This window comes from Phoca vitulina, unplaced genomic scaffold, assembly GCF_004348235.1.
Source record: "Phoca vitulina isolate PV1807 unplaced genomic scaffold, GSC_HSeal_1.0 scaffold38, whole genome shotgun sequence".
In the NCBI taxonomy this organism is placed as follows: Eukaryota; Metazoa; Chordata; class Mammalia; order Carnivora; family Phocidae; genus Phoca; species Phoca vitulina.
The window spans coordinates 14450163-14469156 of record NW_022589741.1 but is presented as its reverse complement, the minus strand read 5'-3'; the positions used below and the strand labels follow the sequence as shown (position 1 = coordinate 14469156).

The 18994-nt window shown below is 45.3% G+C and overlaps 1 protein-coding gene across 1 annotated transcript in view; it reads right to left on the bottom strand.

Annotated features, from left to right (window-relative positions):
• The window catches only part of KMT2A (lysine methyltransferase 2A), a 78165-nt gene extending 60590 nt beyond the window's left edge, over positions 1-17575 (bottom strand). Inside the window, 2 exon segments of the mRNA XM_032427999.1 lie at positions 17074-17337; positions 17339-17575. Coding sequence (XP_032283890.1) covers positions 17074-17337; positions 17339-17506 — 432 coding nt within the window. The 5' untranslated portion in view covers positions 17507-17575.
• Positions 17576-18994: the final 1419 nt, after the last annotated feature.

Sequence of the window (18994 nt, the reverse complement as noted above, 5' to 3'; positions counted from 1 at the left end):
ACTACGGGTCACTGGCTAAATCTGGTCTGCCACCTGTTTTTGTTCAGTCCATGAGCGAAGAATGGTTTTTAACGTTTTTAAACGGTTGGAAAAAAAAAAAAAAAGAAGAAGAAGAATATTTTGTACACATGAAAATTATATGGAACTCAAATTTCAGTGTACATAAAGTTTTACTGGGACACGTCCACGCTCATCCATTTACGTGCTATCACTGCCAATGCGTTACACGACAGCACAGGTGAGTGTTACAACAGAGACCATTTAGCCCTTTGCAGAAAAAACTTGCTGAACCCTGGCTTAGCCCTAAATGAGAAAAAGACAGACATATAAAGATCCAGGTGGAGCAGTATTCTTGCTTGACCGAAAGCGCAAAGCCCCAGAGACAGCCAAAAGCCTGGCATGTACGCCAGACAAAAAGGGCGGCCTGGCTCTGGAGCAGAATGAGAGAATGAGGAGAGACGGTGCCAGAGAAGCAGACCTGAGAGAGGCCAGAGCCTGTACGGTTTTGACGGCCACAGGAAGGAATGGGGATTTATTCTGGCAGTGGGGGGATGGAGGGTGAGGCGAGTGCCACTGACAGATTTAAAGAGAGGGAATAATAAGATTTGACTCGTTTCCACTTGGAGCACATAGTGGCTGTGTGAAGGACAAGCTTTAGCGAGGTAAGAACACAAGTAAGGAGATGACAGAATAGTCCAGTGACAAGATTATAATGGGTAAGTCAGGGGTTTGGGTGGTAGAAATGAGAAGTTGGATTTAAGGTATTTTGGAGGTAGCACAGAAAGAATTTGCTGATGGGTTATTTGGGATATGAATAAAACAGAGAAATCAAAGGTAACTCTTAAATTTTAGGCCTGAGCAATTGGGTAAATGGCAGAGTCATTCCCAAACACAGAGAAAAGAGGAAATCAAGACTTTTTGGCTATGTTAAGTGTAAGACACATTAGATATCCAAGTGCTTCAATGTCTACTTGTTTTCTTGCCTGGGAATAGTAGTGGCTACCTCGGAGAGTGGTCAAGATTAGGTAAAATGATCGATGTAAGGTACTCAGAATACTGCCTAGCCCATAATAAACAATAAATGCTAACTACTCCTATTATTATTACCCAAATGGAAATGCCAAATATGCATTTGGTTATATAACCCTGGTACTCCAAGAAGTAGTCAGAGTTAGAGACAAAAACTTAGTAGTCCCTGGGCATGTAGATGAGGCCTGGATGAGATCACCTAGGAAGAGGATGTAGCCAAAGGCCGCCTCCTAGACGACCCCAACATTCAGAAAAGTGAAGCAGGGGAGGGAAGCCATACAGAATACTGAAAATTAATGACCAATGACTTAAGAAAAGAGCAGGGGAACTTAGTGTTACAGAATCCAAGAAAAGAAATGTTTCAAGAAGGGAGTGGTCAGCCGATTCAACGCTGCCCAGAGGTTTAACAGGATGAGGACCAAGAATTATCTATTCAATCTGGCGAGACTGCGCTCCTGAGGACTCTGATAAGAGCTATTTCAGTGGAACCAGGGGGAGAAAGCCCAGTTACAGTGGCTGAGGAGGAGAGAGAGGTGAGGAAGTGGACAGCAGTGACACGCAGCACTTTCAAGGAGTTTTGCTGTGAGAAGGAACCGAGAACTGGGTAGTCGCTGGAGGAGGACATGAGGTCAAGGTTTCTTTCTTTTTTTTTTTTTAAAAGAAGGATTATGGGCGCCTGGGTGGCTCAGTTGGTTAAGCAACTGCCTTTGGCTCAGATCATGATCCCGGAGTCCTGGGATCGAGTCCCACATCGTGCTCCCGGCTCGGCAGGGAGCCTGCTTCTCCCTCTGACCCTATCCCCTCTCATGCTGTTTCTCTCTCTCTCTCAAATAAATAAATAAAATCTTTAAAAAAATAAAATTAAATAAATAAATAAATAAATAAAATTAGGATTATATTAAGATACTTGGGTGCACCTGGCTGGCTCAGTCAGTAGAGCATGGGACTCTGGATCTCGGGGTCCTAAGTTTGAGCTCCACATCAGGCATGGAGTTTACTTAAAATTAATTAAAATCTTAAAAAAAAAAAAAGATAATCAGTTTTATATGTTAATGAGACCAATCCAGATGTGAGAGAAAAACTGTGGATGCAGGAGAGAGGTGATAATTGCAGGAACAACCCTGAGGAGATGAGAGGGATGGAATCCAGAGTACAAGAAGAGAGTGGTACTTTCTTTGATTGTAGAAGGTGGCAGAGGATGTGGTAGTACTTAAGTTCCCTTTTAACATGAAGGGAAAAACTATTAAATACCTTAAGAATATTTAAAATATCGGGGCGCCTGGGTGGCTCAGTTGTTAAGCGTCTGCCTTCGGCTCAGGTCACAATCCCAGGGTCCTGGGATCGAGCCCCGCATCGGGCTCCCTGCTCCGCGGGGAAGCCTGCTTCTCCCTCTCCCACTCCCCCTGCTTGTGTTCCCTCTCTCACTGTGTCTCTCTCTGTCAAATAAATAAATAAAATCTTAAAAAAAAAAAAAAGAATCAGTAAATCAGTAAATAAAGAACACACTTGAATTGCTCCCAAGGACAATTCTGTTAATATTAGTTGTAAGAACTTCAACCTTCAAATGACCAATTTCCAAAGTATCTTGCAAAGTACTATAATTTTAGTACTTATATTCACGCTATATTTTAAGCAGAGCTCAGGAAAAAGAAGTTAGATAGTAAGTTCCATGAGAGAAGGGACTTGTTCATTGCTGGTGCCCCAGTACTTGATCATGTCTGGTACATAAAAGATGTTTTTTGAAAAGTGAATTAGAGGGGCACTTGGGTGCACAGTCGGTTAAGCATCCGACTCTTGATTTTGGCTCAGGTCATGAGATTGAGCTCAGTGAGGAGTCTACTTCAGATTCTCTTTCCCTCTCCCTCCCTCTCTGCTCCTCCACTTGCTCGCATGTGTGCTCTCTCTCTCCCTTTCTGTAAAATAAATAAAATCTTTTGAAAAATGAATTAGATTTTCCAATCTCTCTCCATTTCTTACATGTACAGTGATACATTTATGAATGTCACTTAGGGGGAAGGTGAGCCTCATTGCAAGTACTTTTTTATCATTTGTAATGGAAGAAAATATAGTGACGTCTCTAATTCATTTCCAAAAAGTGGAATACAACAATAATTAGAAAGAGAGAAGGGAGAAGTATAATATACTCAAGCATAGTCAAATACACAGACATTAAGAGACAAACTTCCTAAGCCAAGACGGTTTCTGAAAGCAACTATCAAGAAATGTATGCAGTTACTGAACTAACATCACAGTCTCTTGTCAACAGATTGTCAGGGGTATGGCCAAGGCCAAATTTTCTCTTGTTATCGGTGCATTAAAGAGAACAGTGGTTATTTGAATATGTAACAGCTAGGAAGAGATTTAAACTGTTTTAGGGGCACCTGGGTGGCTCAGTCGGTTAAGCATCTGCCTTTGGCTCAGGGTCGTGGTCCCAGGGTCCTGGGATCAAGCCCCGTATTGGGCTCCCTGCTCATTGGGGTGTCTGCTTCTCCCTCTGCCCCTCCCCACTGCTCGTGCGCTCGCTCTCACGCTCTCTGTCTCAAAATCTTTAAAAAAATAACTGTTTTAAATATGATCTCTGCCTGATATTGAGAAATGTTAACGCAAGAAAGTCACCTAGGATTAAAGAGTGCAAAGCCACTACTACACTCTTGTTCAATAATAACAGCTGGTAAAATTTTCACCCACGCAAGAATGAAGTTCAGTTTTCAAATATTTAATTCAATTCTACCTAGCAACTGCCACCTGAGAAACAGAAATATTACCCACTTTGTCATTAGAGAAAGTAGTAGTACTCTTCATCCTCATTCCATGTCAACAAGGGCAAAAAGCAAAGATGCTCAAAACAGCCAAGCAAATGAGACAGGTGACCCCACCCATCTCATAAAGTAGCTCACTGGTGAAAGAAAAGAAAAGAAAAGAAAAGAAAAGAAAAGAAAAGAAAAGGAGAAAAGAAAAAGAAAAGAAAACACAGCAAATGAATATACTACATCAGATAGTAAGCTATACAGATTCTTGGCAATGCCCCAAATTATTTCACAGGATATTAAAAAACCAAACCAAACCAAATCAAGAAAGGTATATTTCCACTCTCCTAGGTTCCAAGTCTGAAGCAGAAGAAATAAGCCTGATATACTATAGAACTTAAGTTAATCATCACCATTCACAGGGTTTATTCTTCTCTGTTTAACAGGAAAGTACCACAACATGGCCAGATCCATTTGAATAGGCTGGAAAAATTAAGCCAACAAACACCAACATTGTTTTCGGAGATGGTTTTTTTTTTATTACAAGAGGTTTGGGTCCCCCATGTGCCAACTTTAAGTAGTTAACTTCATTTTGAGTTATATGCTCATTCGATTACAAGATTCTACTACAAAATTTCAACTTTCTTCTTCCAGCTTGTTGGTCATATCTTGGTACAAAAGGTAGGGTGCATCTTTCCTTCTGAGAGGACAGATGCGCTGCTGAATGACCAAGAGCAACTCCAGTAACACGAGGTTTTCACAACTTCCTTCTTTCTGAAGGTAAATAGGGTTATCTTTCAGTAAAGTCAGTTTTCTGAAGGAGCAACGTGAAGTTAGATGACAAAAGTGAACATTCTCCTTGGCAAAACAACAAAGCTACCAAGTCAGCCAACATCATTTTCACCTAAGATTTTTCAGGAATTAATGTTCAATGTAAGAGTTGGGAAGTTTTGTGTTCTTAATATCTTGAAAAACCAATTGACTCTCCTGACTACCACATCGTATTTGGAAGTTTGCCATCACATTCTGAGAAGCCCACATTATGTGGCATTAACCTATTAAAAAAAAAAAAAAAGTCCCTGGTATTTTTTTATTACTCCAGCTCTAGAGTCTCTCAAGTAGAATACAGAAACATGACAATTATTCTTTGCCTTCATAATCGCTTGCTTTCCAAATTTAAACCTGTATGACTAGCAATTAAAAGTTCCAGGAAAAGGGGTGCCTGGGTGGCTCAGTTGGTTAAGTGTCCGACTCTTGATTTCGGTCAGGTCATGATCTCAGGGTCATGGGATTGAGCCTGCATCAGGCTCTGCAGGGATTCTCTCTCCCCCCCCCCCCTGCCCCCCCCCTCCCCCCCCCCCCAAACCGGCTTCTGCTCGCTCTCTCTAAAATAAATAAATAAAATCTTTTTAAAAAAAAGTTCCAGGAAAAGCATGTATCTCTTATATTTCCAATTCCCAGAGTTTCTTAAGTGACACCCAATTTTACGATTTACAACCACCCTTGACTTTGCCACCACTTGCAGAATTCCTGCAAGAATCCAGCTACCTTTGAACTCCAGTCATTTAATGAGATTGTCTGGTTAAGAGTGGACAGCATTTATCTTGATGAAACTTAGAAAATTCATTATATGTACATAACCTTAAATAAATCTCATATCACTTCACCTAAAGGAAGGCATTTATATATAATTCCAGTACTAAATTCAGAAGTCCTAAAGTGTCAATAACTCAATCAAGGTTTTGGAACTACAAGGTGGTAGGAAAAAGAGCTGGCGTTAATATCAGCTCTGCCCAGACTCTTGGTAATCTATATGAATAATCCCAATTCACAGTTTTCATTCTGACTATACAGGAAATGCTTTCTGCAACCCAACATATCTAAAAAGGTTTCATTCTGAGTGATGCAAGCCCTCCACACAGCCTCAAAAGCCAAGGGTCAGGGGCCTTTATAATCCTCATTCACATGAAGCAAGCTTGTATTAGATTGGAAAGGATTTACAAAGCACTTGTTATAATATGTCCACAAGCAGTGATAACCCTACCAAGGGATATTCTGCAGCACATCTCTTTAAACTACAACTGAAAATGGACATAAAAGCTACAAACACTTATTTGTTTCCCCAGTAAGACCACACCTACTGTTTTCCCCGGTTTTTCTTGATGTTAAGATTTCTCTCTTAGCTCCATTTACTACATTTTTATTCTCCTATAAAACTACTATAATGTCGTTTCATAAAGACATTTCTCTGGAGCTTACTACTGAAAGTTAATTATTGCCACAAATTGACAATTCAAGTCAAATACTTAAGGAGCCAGGAGGGCCCCAGGATCCCTGGGGGAATATTAAGAAGTACAAAACATGATCCACACCCTCTAGGATCTGAATGAAAATACACTTTTTGATTCCCAGAATGAGAGGGTAGCTCGAGAGGTCATTTTATACATATATAGGCAGGACAGCACTTTAAAAATTCACCTCCAGAGAAGATGATAACGTTATTCTGGTAACCTTTTCAACCATCACTATGACAAACATCATTAGTAACGAGTTCTTTACGTAACTACCCTTTCTTTGCTTTAGTGTAGACCTATTTTCTCTTACTCTTGGACCCGTGGGGCTGGGAAACAGCTGGTTACCATTCCTAATAATGGACCCTTTTATGTCTTTGGAAGAGTTATTAAATTGCCTCTTAACCTTTCATTCTCCCAACCTTTCCTCACAGGACTGACTTCCAATCATATAATCATCTTTTGAGTCTCCTCAGAACCGCCTCCAACGTCTCCTCATCCCCTTTAAGTTGAGGAACCTAGAAACGGAAACAACACTCAAGTAAGGGGATGGTCAGCGCTGGCATTATCTACATAAAAGACGATGGCATCCTGTCAGGACACCTCAACATCCCTTGTAAAACCCCACTTAGTACTATTACAGAAATGTCCTCTGATGGCTCTTAGATGTTCCTCTGCCACACCTGAATTGGTTTACATTTTTTTTTTTCAGCGATGGGGGATGTGGGACAGAGGGAGAGGGAGAGAGAAAATCGCAAGCAGGCTCCATGCCCAGGTGGGGAGCTGACGGAGCACTCGATCTCACAACCCTGAGATTATGACCTGAGCCGAAATCAAGAGTCGGATGGATGCTTAACCCACTGAGCCACCCAGGAGCCCCAGTTCACTATTTTTAAAAAATCACTCACAATTAGCCTGCTAATAAGTCTTGTACAACATAACAGCTTCGGTAACGCTGTCCTTGCAAGATATTCCTAAAAGTTGTATGTGTATCAAATTTTCAATTCAACAGATATTTACTCATCACCTTCTATATGGAAAGTCACCACTATAAGCAATATAAAACACAAACGGTGACTTAGAAATGGTCCAAGTCTTACGGAAATCACAATCTAATGGGGGAAGACAGACATAATCAAAGATATTTACACCAGGGGCGCCTGGTTGGCTCAGTCGGTTAAGCATCCGACTCTTGATTTTGGCTCAGGTCATGATCTCAGGGTCGTGAGATGGAGCCTCATGTCGGGCTCCATGCCAGGCATGAAGCCTGCTTGGGATTCTCTCTCTCCCTCTGCCCCTTCCTGCTCGCATGCATGCTCTTTCTCTAAAAATAAACCAAAAAAGTATTTACACTATAAGGTAACCTGGAGTAAACTCGTTAAAGGTAGGTTTTAAGTACAGTAAGAAAACGGGAAAGGAGAAGTTGAGTTTCCACTAGCGGTGGTATCTGTCAAAGCTTCTAAGAGGTGGGATCTGGGGGTCGAGCTGAGCCACGAAAGATGAATGAGCCAGATACACACAGCCCGTGGAGAGCATCTACTAGACCGCTAGTCCAGCACGGCTGAAGCACAGAAGTGAGAATGTGTGTTCGGGAGAGAATGCTCAAAATGTAGAAATGTAGGCCAGCTAGATTATGGAGGGCTGAGAATTTTAAATCTTATTTTATGTTCAGTGAGGAGGCAAAGGGTTTTAGGAATAAAGTGACATAATCAGATCTATATTTAAGAAAACCACTGGCAACACTGTATATAGTGAAAAGGAAGGCAGGGAGACCGGTTAGGAGATTATGGTAATAATCCATGCAAAGGTAATGGAAATTTCAAGTAGGATGGTAAAAACAGCACAGCAGGGCCAGATTAAACACTGCAATAGCATCAGTGACAAGCCTCACAAACTGACTGGAGGGCGCGCAGAGAAAAGAGGTAAAGATAGCGACAGAGAGTATGAATGAGTTTTCCAATGGATACGGGTTTAGATTTGAATTCTAGCTCTGCCGCTTAGTCGCCATGACTTCAGGCAAACTATCTAGCTTGCCTGTGCCTCAGTTTCTTCATCTGTAAACGATGAGGTATATTCGGTATTTCAGCAAACCTTTTTTTTAAGAGAGATAAAGCAGAACTGTATGTTTCCTCCTTAAGCGTACTACCCTCTACTGGTTATTCTTAAACTTTAATCTGTTTTTGACTATTCTACTTGTGGTTCTTTTTTTATTTCTCAAGCTAAGTTCCAACCCTCAGGAACTGTAACCTACAACTCAGCATTTCTTCTATAATTAAATTATTAATTGTGTTGATCTCTGTAGACCAACACTTAATTCTCCCTGCGCTGACATTTGAGAGCAAATGTCAACTAGTTACCAAGTACAGACGAATGGAGCCGAACCTGGGGGCCGAGGACCACGAAGAGCCTCAGAATCATTGCAAAGGATCCCTGAGTACTTACACTCATACACAAAAAGGTAAGGGACACTAGTTATCGAGACCAAGAGTAGCAACCCCAACATAGCTGCCTTGGCCTGATAACTATGCAGCTCCTGGAGGCACTGAATTCCTCGGTGTCCTACCTGCCTATTTACTGTCTTGTTCTCTCTCCTCCCTTTTCTGCCTTATCTCTAATTATGTTCTCATCGGACACCAATGGTACCCCCTGTTGCCGAGATGCAGAGCTGGCCTTCAGTTTGGTTATGCCTAGCTTACAAATGAACTTGACAACCAGACCCAAATCAAGAACATTCTCCCTTCCAAGTACTAACCAGGCCCGACCCTGCTTAGCTTCCGAGATCAGACGAGATCGGGCGTGTTCAGGGTGGTATGGTCATAGACTCAAATCAAGAACATTCTAAAGTCAAGATTATAGCTCTCACATAGGTATGTACGTGTACACATATACATGTATACATCAGAGTAATAAAACCCAGTTATCTTGATGGGAAGAAAATATTATAGCCCTCATGGCCTTTCAAACTTTGAGTCCTAATAATAATTAGGGATTCTTATGTACCAGGCAAATTGCTAAGTACTTTGCATGCATAATTTCAATTAAGCCTCACAATCATTTTACAAAGCTTGATTACTGCTAATTTACAAATGAAGAAACTGAACCACGGAGAGGTTAAGAAACTTTTCCAAGGTCATCCAGCTAATAAACGGGTGAGCAACGATTTGAACCCAGGCAGTCTAAATCCAATGCCTGTGGTCTTAACAGCTCTTAATTACTGTGTTGTACTATCTCACACTATTACAGATTAGATAGTGAGATTCTCCCCCTCCTTTATAAAGGTATTTATATATGCACAAATAAAAAATCCTAGCCCGAGAGATTACAAAAGGATTTCCTCATTAGCTGAGCTTAAAGAGATGTTATCCACATGGTTTTACTGCTTATAATTAAAGGCAATAATCTTGGAACAATGTTGTATGTTTGCATTTGATCTAAAAATTAGTCAATACTCATGGATGGACAGAACTGGAATACAGACATGTGTAAATATTTATTCCTCTGGGTGTAGATACGTATCGTAGAGATATTTGTGATTAACTTCTCCTCAGTTTTCCAAACCGAGATAGTACAAAGGAGAGCTTCCTGAAAAAAAAATGTTCTCCAACAACACTCCTCACAAGTAATATTACTCTCCTAACTCAAGACAGAAAGCCACAGTTACTTTGATGCTGTAAAAGGAGAATGAAACAATGATGCCTCAGCAAAGCACCGATCATAGGGTTGGATCTGGCTAAAACCGTTCCAATGTTTAGAAAGGTTCATGGCTCTGGCTGCTGAAACACATGAAAATACCTACACCCAAGCATTCCAACCAAACATAACAACAAAAATGCAAGAGATAAAATATATGAAAGAAACTCCAACTCTAGAGATAAATGCCAGTGGAAGAGATCTGCCCCACAGGTGGGACACAAAGCATTGCTGTCGTGATAATTAAAGGTAAGTTTTCTGGGGAAATCCCTTCAGTCTATTTGTCAAATAGAAAAACAACTACTCATTTCAAAGGAAGGGGAATTTTCATCGCCAGTGCAGAAAACTGTCAACTAACTCTTACATTTCTATCTCTCTTTCTTTAAAACTAAAGCTCATTAAAGATGTCCAACATCTAAAAAGTGAAGCCAAGTTTGGCCCCTAAGAAGTTTTGTACTAATCCTACAAGGGGACTTATATCATCCCAAACAACTACAAATCACACGACAAAATCCATCTTTCAAATGCCTTGGTCTTTAAAAAGCAGCCGTCTGGCAGTGGCTACAGCCTCATGGGTCAGCTTCCCCTGGTGTGTAACCTGACAAGGTACAAAGCTCACTGAAATATTTAACAGTGGTGGTATGGATTTCTTTGGATAGGTCAAGAAAAGCAGCTCATCCTTTTTAAAAACATAAAGAACCATTTTATGGGATGTCATTCCCTCAGTTCAAGAGTCTGTGCATTTCCTCAGGGCCTTCTCGGAGAACTTATTGAGGGGGAAAATGAAAAGGCCAACAAAAGGACCCCTTTTCTCTCCCTATTCCCAACATAATCCACCTCGGCCACAGGGCCAGTAGCATCCACACTGTCATAAATGCCAGCAATTAGAGAATTAGGCCATAAAACCACCCACTCAGGTATAAGAGCGCAAGCCTCCAGCTTTATTTAATGCATGCCATAAAGATCCTGTACTTCCTTCTTTCAGGCCTTCTTCACAACCAATGAAACGACAATAACAACAAAAAAGTAACCCTTTGTCTGCCTGCCTCATACTGATGTGATCAATGAACCCATCTGGGCCCAGGTGAAGGATTTAAGATTCCTTTTTCCCAATAAAGACTGCATTTCCTCTAGCACGCCGCATTTAGATCCATTAAAGGATAGGCTGCATTTTGAGCATTCGTATACTGGAAACTAAAGTGGAATTATTCTCCCTTCTTCTGAAACTACTCTAGAAGCCTAGCCAATTCCCAAACTTCGCAAGAAAAACTGGAACCTACAAGAGTATTCCTAATTAACTCAATAATTTCTAGAACCTCCCGAAGTCTTTTCTAATGAAAAAAGTTCATTCAAATCTCAAAGTTAATGTTCATTCGGTCTATGTTTTAAAATCTGATACAATTCAGGAGCTATCAATAATTTCATTTGATTATCTTCACAACCTACCAGTTCACAAAAATCATGAGTCTGTGATTTAATCCATGATAAAACTGTATTTATCAAACTTCAAACCAATCTAGGTAAGACCCAAACAAGTACTTTTTAACGGCGAGCTCTTTCCTACTAGTGCCCACGGGGTTAAAAATCTGATTAAAAAGCACAGGTAGGTTATGTCAGACTCATTAATAATTTAACCTTCCTTAATCCCTGAAAATAACATATGCAGACAACAGAGGTTCCCATCCCAGCAATCCTGGAGTAAATTCCTCCCAAAGTAGTGACAGTCACATAGCTTCCCCCTTTCTCAAAGGTCTACGCCACTGGGCTCTCCACCTTGGCAGAGGAAGAATGGAAAGACAAGATATTCACAAAAGGCCCTACCGAAGGCCTTCAAGTTAAGTGCTAGAAGGAAACTGAAGTCCTGTGCCAACACTAGTGGAATGTGGGCAGGCACAAAGAGATCTTAATTAGGAGACCTACAATTAAAACAGTGAGTCTCCAGAAGAGGGAGAGGCACTGCAGAGTGTTAGGCCTCAGAAAAAAGCAAAGTACCCTCGCCACCCCCTCTAGCTACAGGGCGAGGGAGCCAATGGGTATCCGCTCAGAGGCTCTACAGAAGGGCAGCTTTAAGGTGAGCAAAGATATGGAAATGGAGTCAAGACGGGAGTATTTTCTCTTCTCAACTTCGAATCAGAAGGCAAATCACTATTTTGTGAACGATGGTTTCCTACGGGAGCACTGTGCCTTAAGACAATCAAATGGAAGAAAGAGATGGGGACATGTTATATGGTTCTCAGTGAGAATGAAGAAAAGTTCTAAAGACTACCTTTCTGATGCTCAGTATAAACCAAAGTCCCACATTTCAGAGCCTATTACCAGCTGCTCCCTGCAACATAGGCACTGTCACTTTGGATTTAGAAATTCATTAATGCAGGGCGCCTGGGTGGCTCAGTTGGTTAAGCGACTGCCTTCGGCTCAGGTCATGATCCTGGAGTCCCCGGATCGAGTCCCGCATCGGGCTCCCTGCTCAGCAGGGAGCCTGCTTCTCTCTCTCCCGCTCCCCCCTCTTGTGCTCTCTCTCTCTCTCACTCTCTCAAATAAATAAAATCTTTTTAAAAAAATAGAAATTCATTAATGCACAGTATTTTTCTTTTCATGTAAAAGCTCACACACCTAAAAAAGGAATACACCACCTAGACGGAAAATAACTTCCCTTTTGCAGTCAGGAATCTACGACATGGAAAACATGAAACAAACGGAGTCAAACAAGAGGGCCTCTCAACACAAGATAATGATTTGTATTTAAAATCTGATCTTCACTTTTCTTATAAATGAAATTGGTCAACTCCAGCAAAGAACTTTTTCCATACACTTCAGTCCTTATATTTTGTCCATACAATGAAAACTTTCCCACTAAGTTGACATTTTTCTTCCCAACAATTACGCCGATTAAATGGGCAAATGTACAAACTAGTATTAAAAATTACCAAATAGGCTCACTGACTCTGACTCTTTAAATAAACGCAGAATAAGAAGTTCTGACCTGACCAAAAAAATTATATAATAGAAAAGAATCAGAATCCTGGAGCAGAAAAGATTCATGAGCTAATATTTAGCCCGACCTTTTCATTTTACAGATCAGATATTCAAGGTTAAAAGTGAATTGCCCAAGGTCCCGTAACTGGTCAGTGAGAGAGATGAGTGCATGGAGAACCCTTGTCCACCGACTTCCACTCTGAGGCTTCTTCTACTCCCCTTGTGTTCTCTGCTTCATTTTCCCTCTGTCAAGCTCAGGATTAGCTGCTAAGGCCATGAAAGAACAACTCCCCCTCTTGGTACATATGCCCAGTGAACATCCAAAACAAAACAAAAAACAGAATCACAGATACTCTCCAACTACCTTCTGCCTACAGGAACATCATCTTTTCTAGGCCCAACCAAGAGCGTGCCTTAGTCCACCTCAACTAAACTGCCATTTCAAATGAAAACAAATAGAGACCAATGTTGTCATTCAGTTTCAATTTATAACTACTTAAAATGTGCCACTTTATGATCCGGGTGGAAATTTTGCTTTTAACATTTTATGAGGTGGTAAGGAAGGTAAGTGGATTATGGAATTAATAAACAGACTAGTTGCTGATATATAAACCACTTGCGGGGTTTATATTAAAAACAGCTCAAATTCTAGTCAACAGAGAGGATGCTGTACCATGTTTATTTAGATGGCAAAGTATGGTGGCATTAACAGTACCTGAGACAATCCTCAGAAAAGTGGGACAATATGGAGGGGAAAGGGCAGATGAAGAAGCAGACCTCTGTGATTTCCTACTGCACTCAGTAAAATCAAACTTAAATTCTACTTCCTGACTGTCAGACAAAAAGCCCAAATAGAGGAGAGCAGCAACACCTACATATTTTTTAAAAATAATCCCATTCTGGCAGAAGTTGGTCATAAAGAACTCTTACATGTAGCTGTTACCCAGCCATATTCAGTCCAAGGGAAGTTGGGGACCCGTGGCAGTGAAGGACAAGTCTCCCATGGCTAAAGGATTTTAAACAGGGAAGTGATCTGGAAGTTCTATCACCTTTCAACCACCTGAACTTACTAGTTCTCTAAGTATTAACTTACATTTCATCGTAGACAAGTTGCAGTCATTATTCACTTAAAGCAAACCAGAATTTAAAGAGGCTAGACTCATTTTAGGTCTCAAAACCATTTCTTCATGAATCCAGACAAGCCTTGATACAAGCCTGTGAGTGAATTCTGAGAAACAATCTTTAGAATTCCGTAAGTATGTCAGCCCAGGGGAACCCTGAACTTCCCTTTTGGAACCTTATCATTGATTTGTGAGACTCTGTAACAAAATGCTTGGTTTCTACACTGAAAACTACCAGGTCAAAGGATCTAATCACTACTAAGTGATTTAGTCCTAAGCCATACTATGGGTTACCAATAATCAACCCATACCCGCAACCCATACTAGACTGCCTCCAACTACCACATAAAAAGCTTACCAGTGGAACAACAGCTCATTCAAGCCCAATTCAGAAAAAATACTGAAGTTGAACGTAAGGAGTCAACCACTCTTCTCAGAGTAAAGTATGTTCAGGCAAAAGTTTTAAAGAAAACAACAACGCATTAATCTAATCTTATGTGAAGTAACTGCAGTTCCTTAACAGGCTTGGCACTACGTATACCACTGCTCAGCAATATAATGCTGGTGGATAAGGAAGTGTTAGCACCTGATTAAAACTTTAAAGGTGATTTGTCAAAGACCAACAGATAAAATATTCTGGTGCCCAGACATTAGGTCCCTGAATCCAGGTGGCTCTCTTTCTAACCAGTCTCTTGAAAAGCTACGATTGCAAGCTGTCAGCATAAAACTTTGCTTTTGAATATGTGATAACAACATTTGGAATGTGAACACTTCGTCCCTCGATACAAAATACATAAGCATGCTAAACAAGAAGAAAATACTTCTCAGGATCCCCTTAAAATAGACTAACTCCTCCTAATACAGACTTTCTTATTATACTCAAATATACATGGGGCTAAAATGCTACATATAACCAGGCAAGTCTCAATTTCGAAAATTAGCAGGTAAATGAAATGTCAGTAAGTCTTTTTTTTTTTTTTTTTTGCTGCTGTATCTTTTAAAAAAGCAAAATCAACTCACATTTAAGCACCAACTCCATGCAAGTAACCTGAACGGTTCAGTCTTTTTGTCATGTATGAGGCCTTTGGTTCTCCAACTACATGGGATCTGTGTTGTTAGCTTAAAAAATACAGAATTGGCCTTTCAAAAAAAAATAATAATCTACAGCAACCAATAAATAGTCTCAATCAACCCTGCTGACTGCAGCTGCCTTCTGAAGGCTGGGAAAAGGAGGTGGAGAGAGCAGAGAGAGGCTGGGAAGAGGGACGCTGCAGCTAGCTAGCTACATAGCAAGGAACACGCCCCCATCATGTCCTCCCTGCTCTGTCAGAAGGCGGGTTGTTGTCAGTCTCCTGATCAGGCTGCCTTAGAAACGATTTTAAAAAGGAGGCAGGAAGACTAACAACTAAAAAATGCCAGCTCCTTGAAAGGAGGGGCCAGGGTCTCTGGGACCTCCTCCCTCCCCTGCTTCCCAGGATCTTTCCGTATATCTAGAGGGGTGCAGGGCACAATAGGGGACAAGGGGTTTGCCCGGGACCAACGGCAGAGCACGCAGGAAACGGCTGGTTGTTATCTTTCCCTTTCTGTTTCAATCAAGAGCACTCCAGAGCAGCAACCCCCTTACCCCCCCCTTCGCTTCAGCCCCTAGCAGCTGCTCTTCCTCCTCCTAGCATCCCCCATCTCATTCTCCCCCCTCCCCTACAATTCAAACTCCCCCTTCTGCATCCAATGGAAAACAAATGCGCAACGCCACTGGCTGAACCTGAACTCAACTTCCCTTCCCAGGGCAACTTTCCTTTTTGCTGGAGGGGGCTGAATGACGCTCATCAAGGCATCCCCATTCCCGCCCCGGTACTAATGGGGAAGGAGCAAAGCTCTTGACCCCTTCATCCACCTCGGGTCTCCCTGTAAGAATCAGAGAGATAACCCTAACTCCTCCTTCTAAGGAATAACTTTGCTTCATAGCCCCCCTCCCTTCTCCCAACCAAAAGCAACCACCACCACCAGCATAATAAAGTAAAACTGTCCCTTATCTAGTCTCCTCACCCCAACCCTGCTTCCCCCACCCCTTCCAAGCCCCAGGATTGGCCTAGGAAAAGGTGGATCAATAGTGAAATGACGGAGAAGAGGAGAAGGGCGGGAGGGAGCTAGGGTTGGAGACTGCGTGCTCTCAGGCGCAGTGGGTGGGGTAGGAGAGCAGCTGCTTCCCCTGGGAGGATGCTGCCCAAGTCCCCCCACAAACACCTCCCCTCGCAGGGGCCCCCTTCCCCAGAGCTGGAGGGAAAGCCTGCCTCCTCTCCAGGGGGAATGGTGGAAAGCTGCTCCTCTCTGAGCCTAGGGGACAGTGGACTATTTTCCTCCCAAAGATGCCACTAATCCTTCATTCTAAAGGAGGGAAAGGGTGGAGTGAAGGTAGAGTAATTCCCGGCTACCAGCAGGCTAGAAACTGTAGCTCTGTAAAATGGGGGAAACAGACGGCTGGACGAGGAGATCACCGTTATCTTCAGAGAGAAAGGAGGGGAAGGGAGGCAAGGTGGAGAGGAAAGTAGATTTTTCCTGGCGGGGTAGGGAAGGAGGAGGAGGGAGGCTCTACCTGCGTGGGGTGGGGGGTGGAGGATGGAGGGTGGAGGTGAAGGAAGGGGGAGTGGCTGGTAGTGCAGGGACCTGGCCCGGGGATGGGGCGAGGGTTCACCAGGTTTTCGGAAGCAAGGTGCTGGAAGGGACATCGGTCCCCAAGGGGCAGGAGAAGAACGTGGCCCTGGACGAGGCCATCACCCGAGAGATGCCCAAGAGGAAAACTGCCCCAAGAGTAAAACATCTGCCCAGAGAGGGAGGCGGGGATGTGGCGGGATCAGGTCTCTAGGAGGGAGGGAGGGAGGAATCTTGCTCGGATGAGGTAATCTGTGAAAGGGAGGAGGGGTTCAGTCCCGGGATGGGAAACCCCGGCGAGGGGTCTGTGCCAAGGGATTTGGGGAAGGGTCAGGGGAATGAAGGGGGGGCGCAAACGCCCTCAGCCAGATGGGTCCAAACCCCGGGGTGGGGGCGCCTGGGGGTCTGCACCCATGTACGGGGATCCCGAGATGGGAGGGCCGTTCGGCCCGGGTCAGGGACCCCAGGAGGGTCCCGGAATTGGGATGCTCCACAATCCCGGATGGGGGAGGGGAGGGGGGCTCCGCAGAGGGTCGAGACCCCGGACCTGGGGGTTCCTCGCCCCCTTACCTCTCCGCTGCCGCCTCCCCCGCCGCTCTCCCCAAACACAGCCCGGAACCGGCGCAGGTTGGTGCCGATGGCGGCCGAGACCTGCAGCGCCGCGTCGAAGCCCGGGCCCACCCGGAGCAGGGCCGGCCCAGAGGAGGCTGAGGACGATGACGAAGACGAAGACGAGGCGGACGACGAAGAGGCTGCTGAGGCGGCGGCCGCTCCCCCTGGAACCCCAGCCCCGCTGCTTCCCGCCGCCGCCGCCGCGGCCGCCACAGCCGGGGGGGGAGGGGGGCGCCCCGGGGCCGCCGCCGCCGACCGGGGGCCCGGGGGGAAGCAGCAGGGCCGGGACGCGTTGCCGCGGGGCGCCCCCCAGGCCCCGGCGCCCCCCGCCGCCGCCGCCCCCGGTGGTCCCGGGTCGGGCGGGGAAGCGCCACCGACAGCTGTGCGCCATGTTCGCCCCGTGAAGTGAAGCAGCGAGAGGGAGAGGCGACAACACAGGGGGGCGGGGAGGCGGAGGGGGGGGCCCCGGGCCCCGGAACCTGCCTGAGCCGCTCGGCGCCGCCCGGCGGCCAGCACCCGGCCGGCCGCTATGCAGAGCGCCGGGCCGCGTCCGCCCGCCCGGCAATCTGTATAGCGGGCTCGGGCCTACGCTGCCGACGCCGGGCCGCCGCTGCGCCAGGCCGAGGCCCGGGCTGCCGCCGCCCGCCCGCCCGCCTGCCCCGCAACCTGGATAAGTGCATGCCCCGCCCTCCGGGAGCGGCATTGCTGGGGAAAAGGAGGGGGGGAAGGAAGCCCAGGAGCCCGACGCGGAGCGCGGGTTCCGGGGAGAGGGGGAGGGGGGCGAGGACTACGGGGAGGATGGAGGCGGAGGGAGCCCGGCCGCCTGCAGCCTCGAGAGCCGAGAGGCCGATTACACACGTTCCCGGGATGCGCTGGGAATCGAACCGCCCGGGAGAGCGGCTTCCAGTATAGCGCGGCTGCCGGGTCGGGGACGAGTGAGCCTTCTCTGCCTCGAGGCACGGATACAAGATGGGTTAGCCCTCATTTAACGCTTCTAGAATAAAAGGGCCCTTATTGTGCCATATGCAAAACGGAAGCGTTGCCCAGTTTACTATATGCAAAATAGAAAGGCCCTCAATGAACGCGCTTTAAAAATTAAAAAAAAAAAAAAGAGAGAGAGAGAGAGCCCCTCCCATTTTCATGCTGGAGCTCTCTCCAAAATGCACACACCGAGTGGCAGGTCTCCCGCCACCTCCTCGCCCTACTGTGCACTCGGGGCCGAGGAACCTCTGGCTCTCGTGCCCTTTTGCAGAGAGTTGGGTCGTGTTTCTCCAGCCCGGGCATTGGGGCCACGGCGTGCTCCGCTAACGAGGCGGTGTTACAACGAAGCTGAAGCTGGATGGCTAACGGGGCCTGGAGGGAAGAGGCGGGCAAAAGCGCCCCCGCCCCTTCTTCCTCAGTTCTCTGCCTGCCGCTGCATGCAAAGCAGACCCTAATGTATGCATGCAGAGGGAGGGGGGCTCGCGAGCACGTTTCTGATTAAGAGAGGGGGAGGAGAAGAGCGTTGGGCATTATGATACACTGGGTGGAAGGGGCCCGCCGGCGGCGAGCTCTGTGCGCGGGGTTAGTAGGCTGAGGGGGGAGGGGGGAAGGAAGGAGGAGGGTGAGGGCGGGGGATGAATATCCACACGGTTTACTTTATTGCGGGAAAGAGGGGAGGGCGCCTCAAGCTAGGCGTTAGAAGCCTACAAGGCTGGAAAAGCGGAGAGGGGAGGGAGGGGTTTGTACCGGGAGAACTTGTGTTGACTGAGGCTGGGGGATCGATGCACAGCCTGCAGGCCCCGGGGCAGCCTCCATCCCCCCAGCCGAGGTGGAGTTCGCTGGAAGGTCACGCAGCCTTCCTGGACTCCCGCACGGGTACAGAGCACACTGCTTGTAA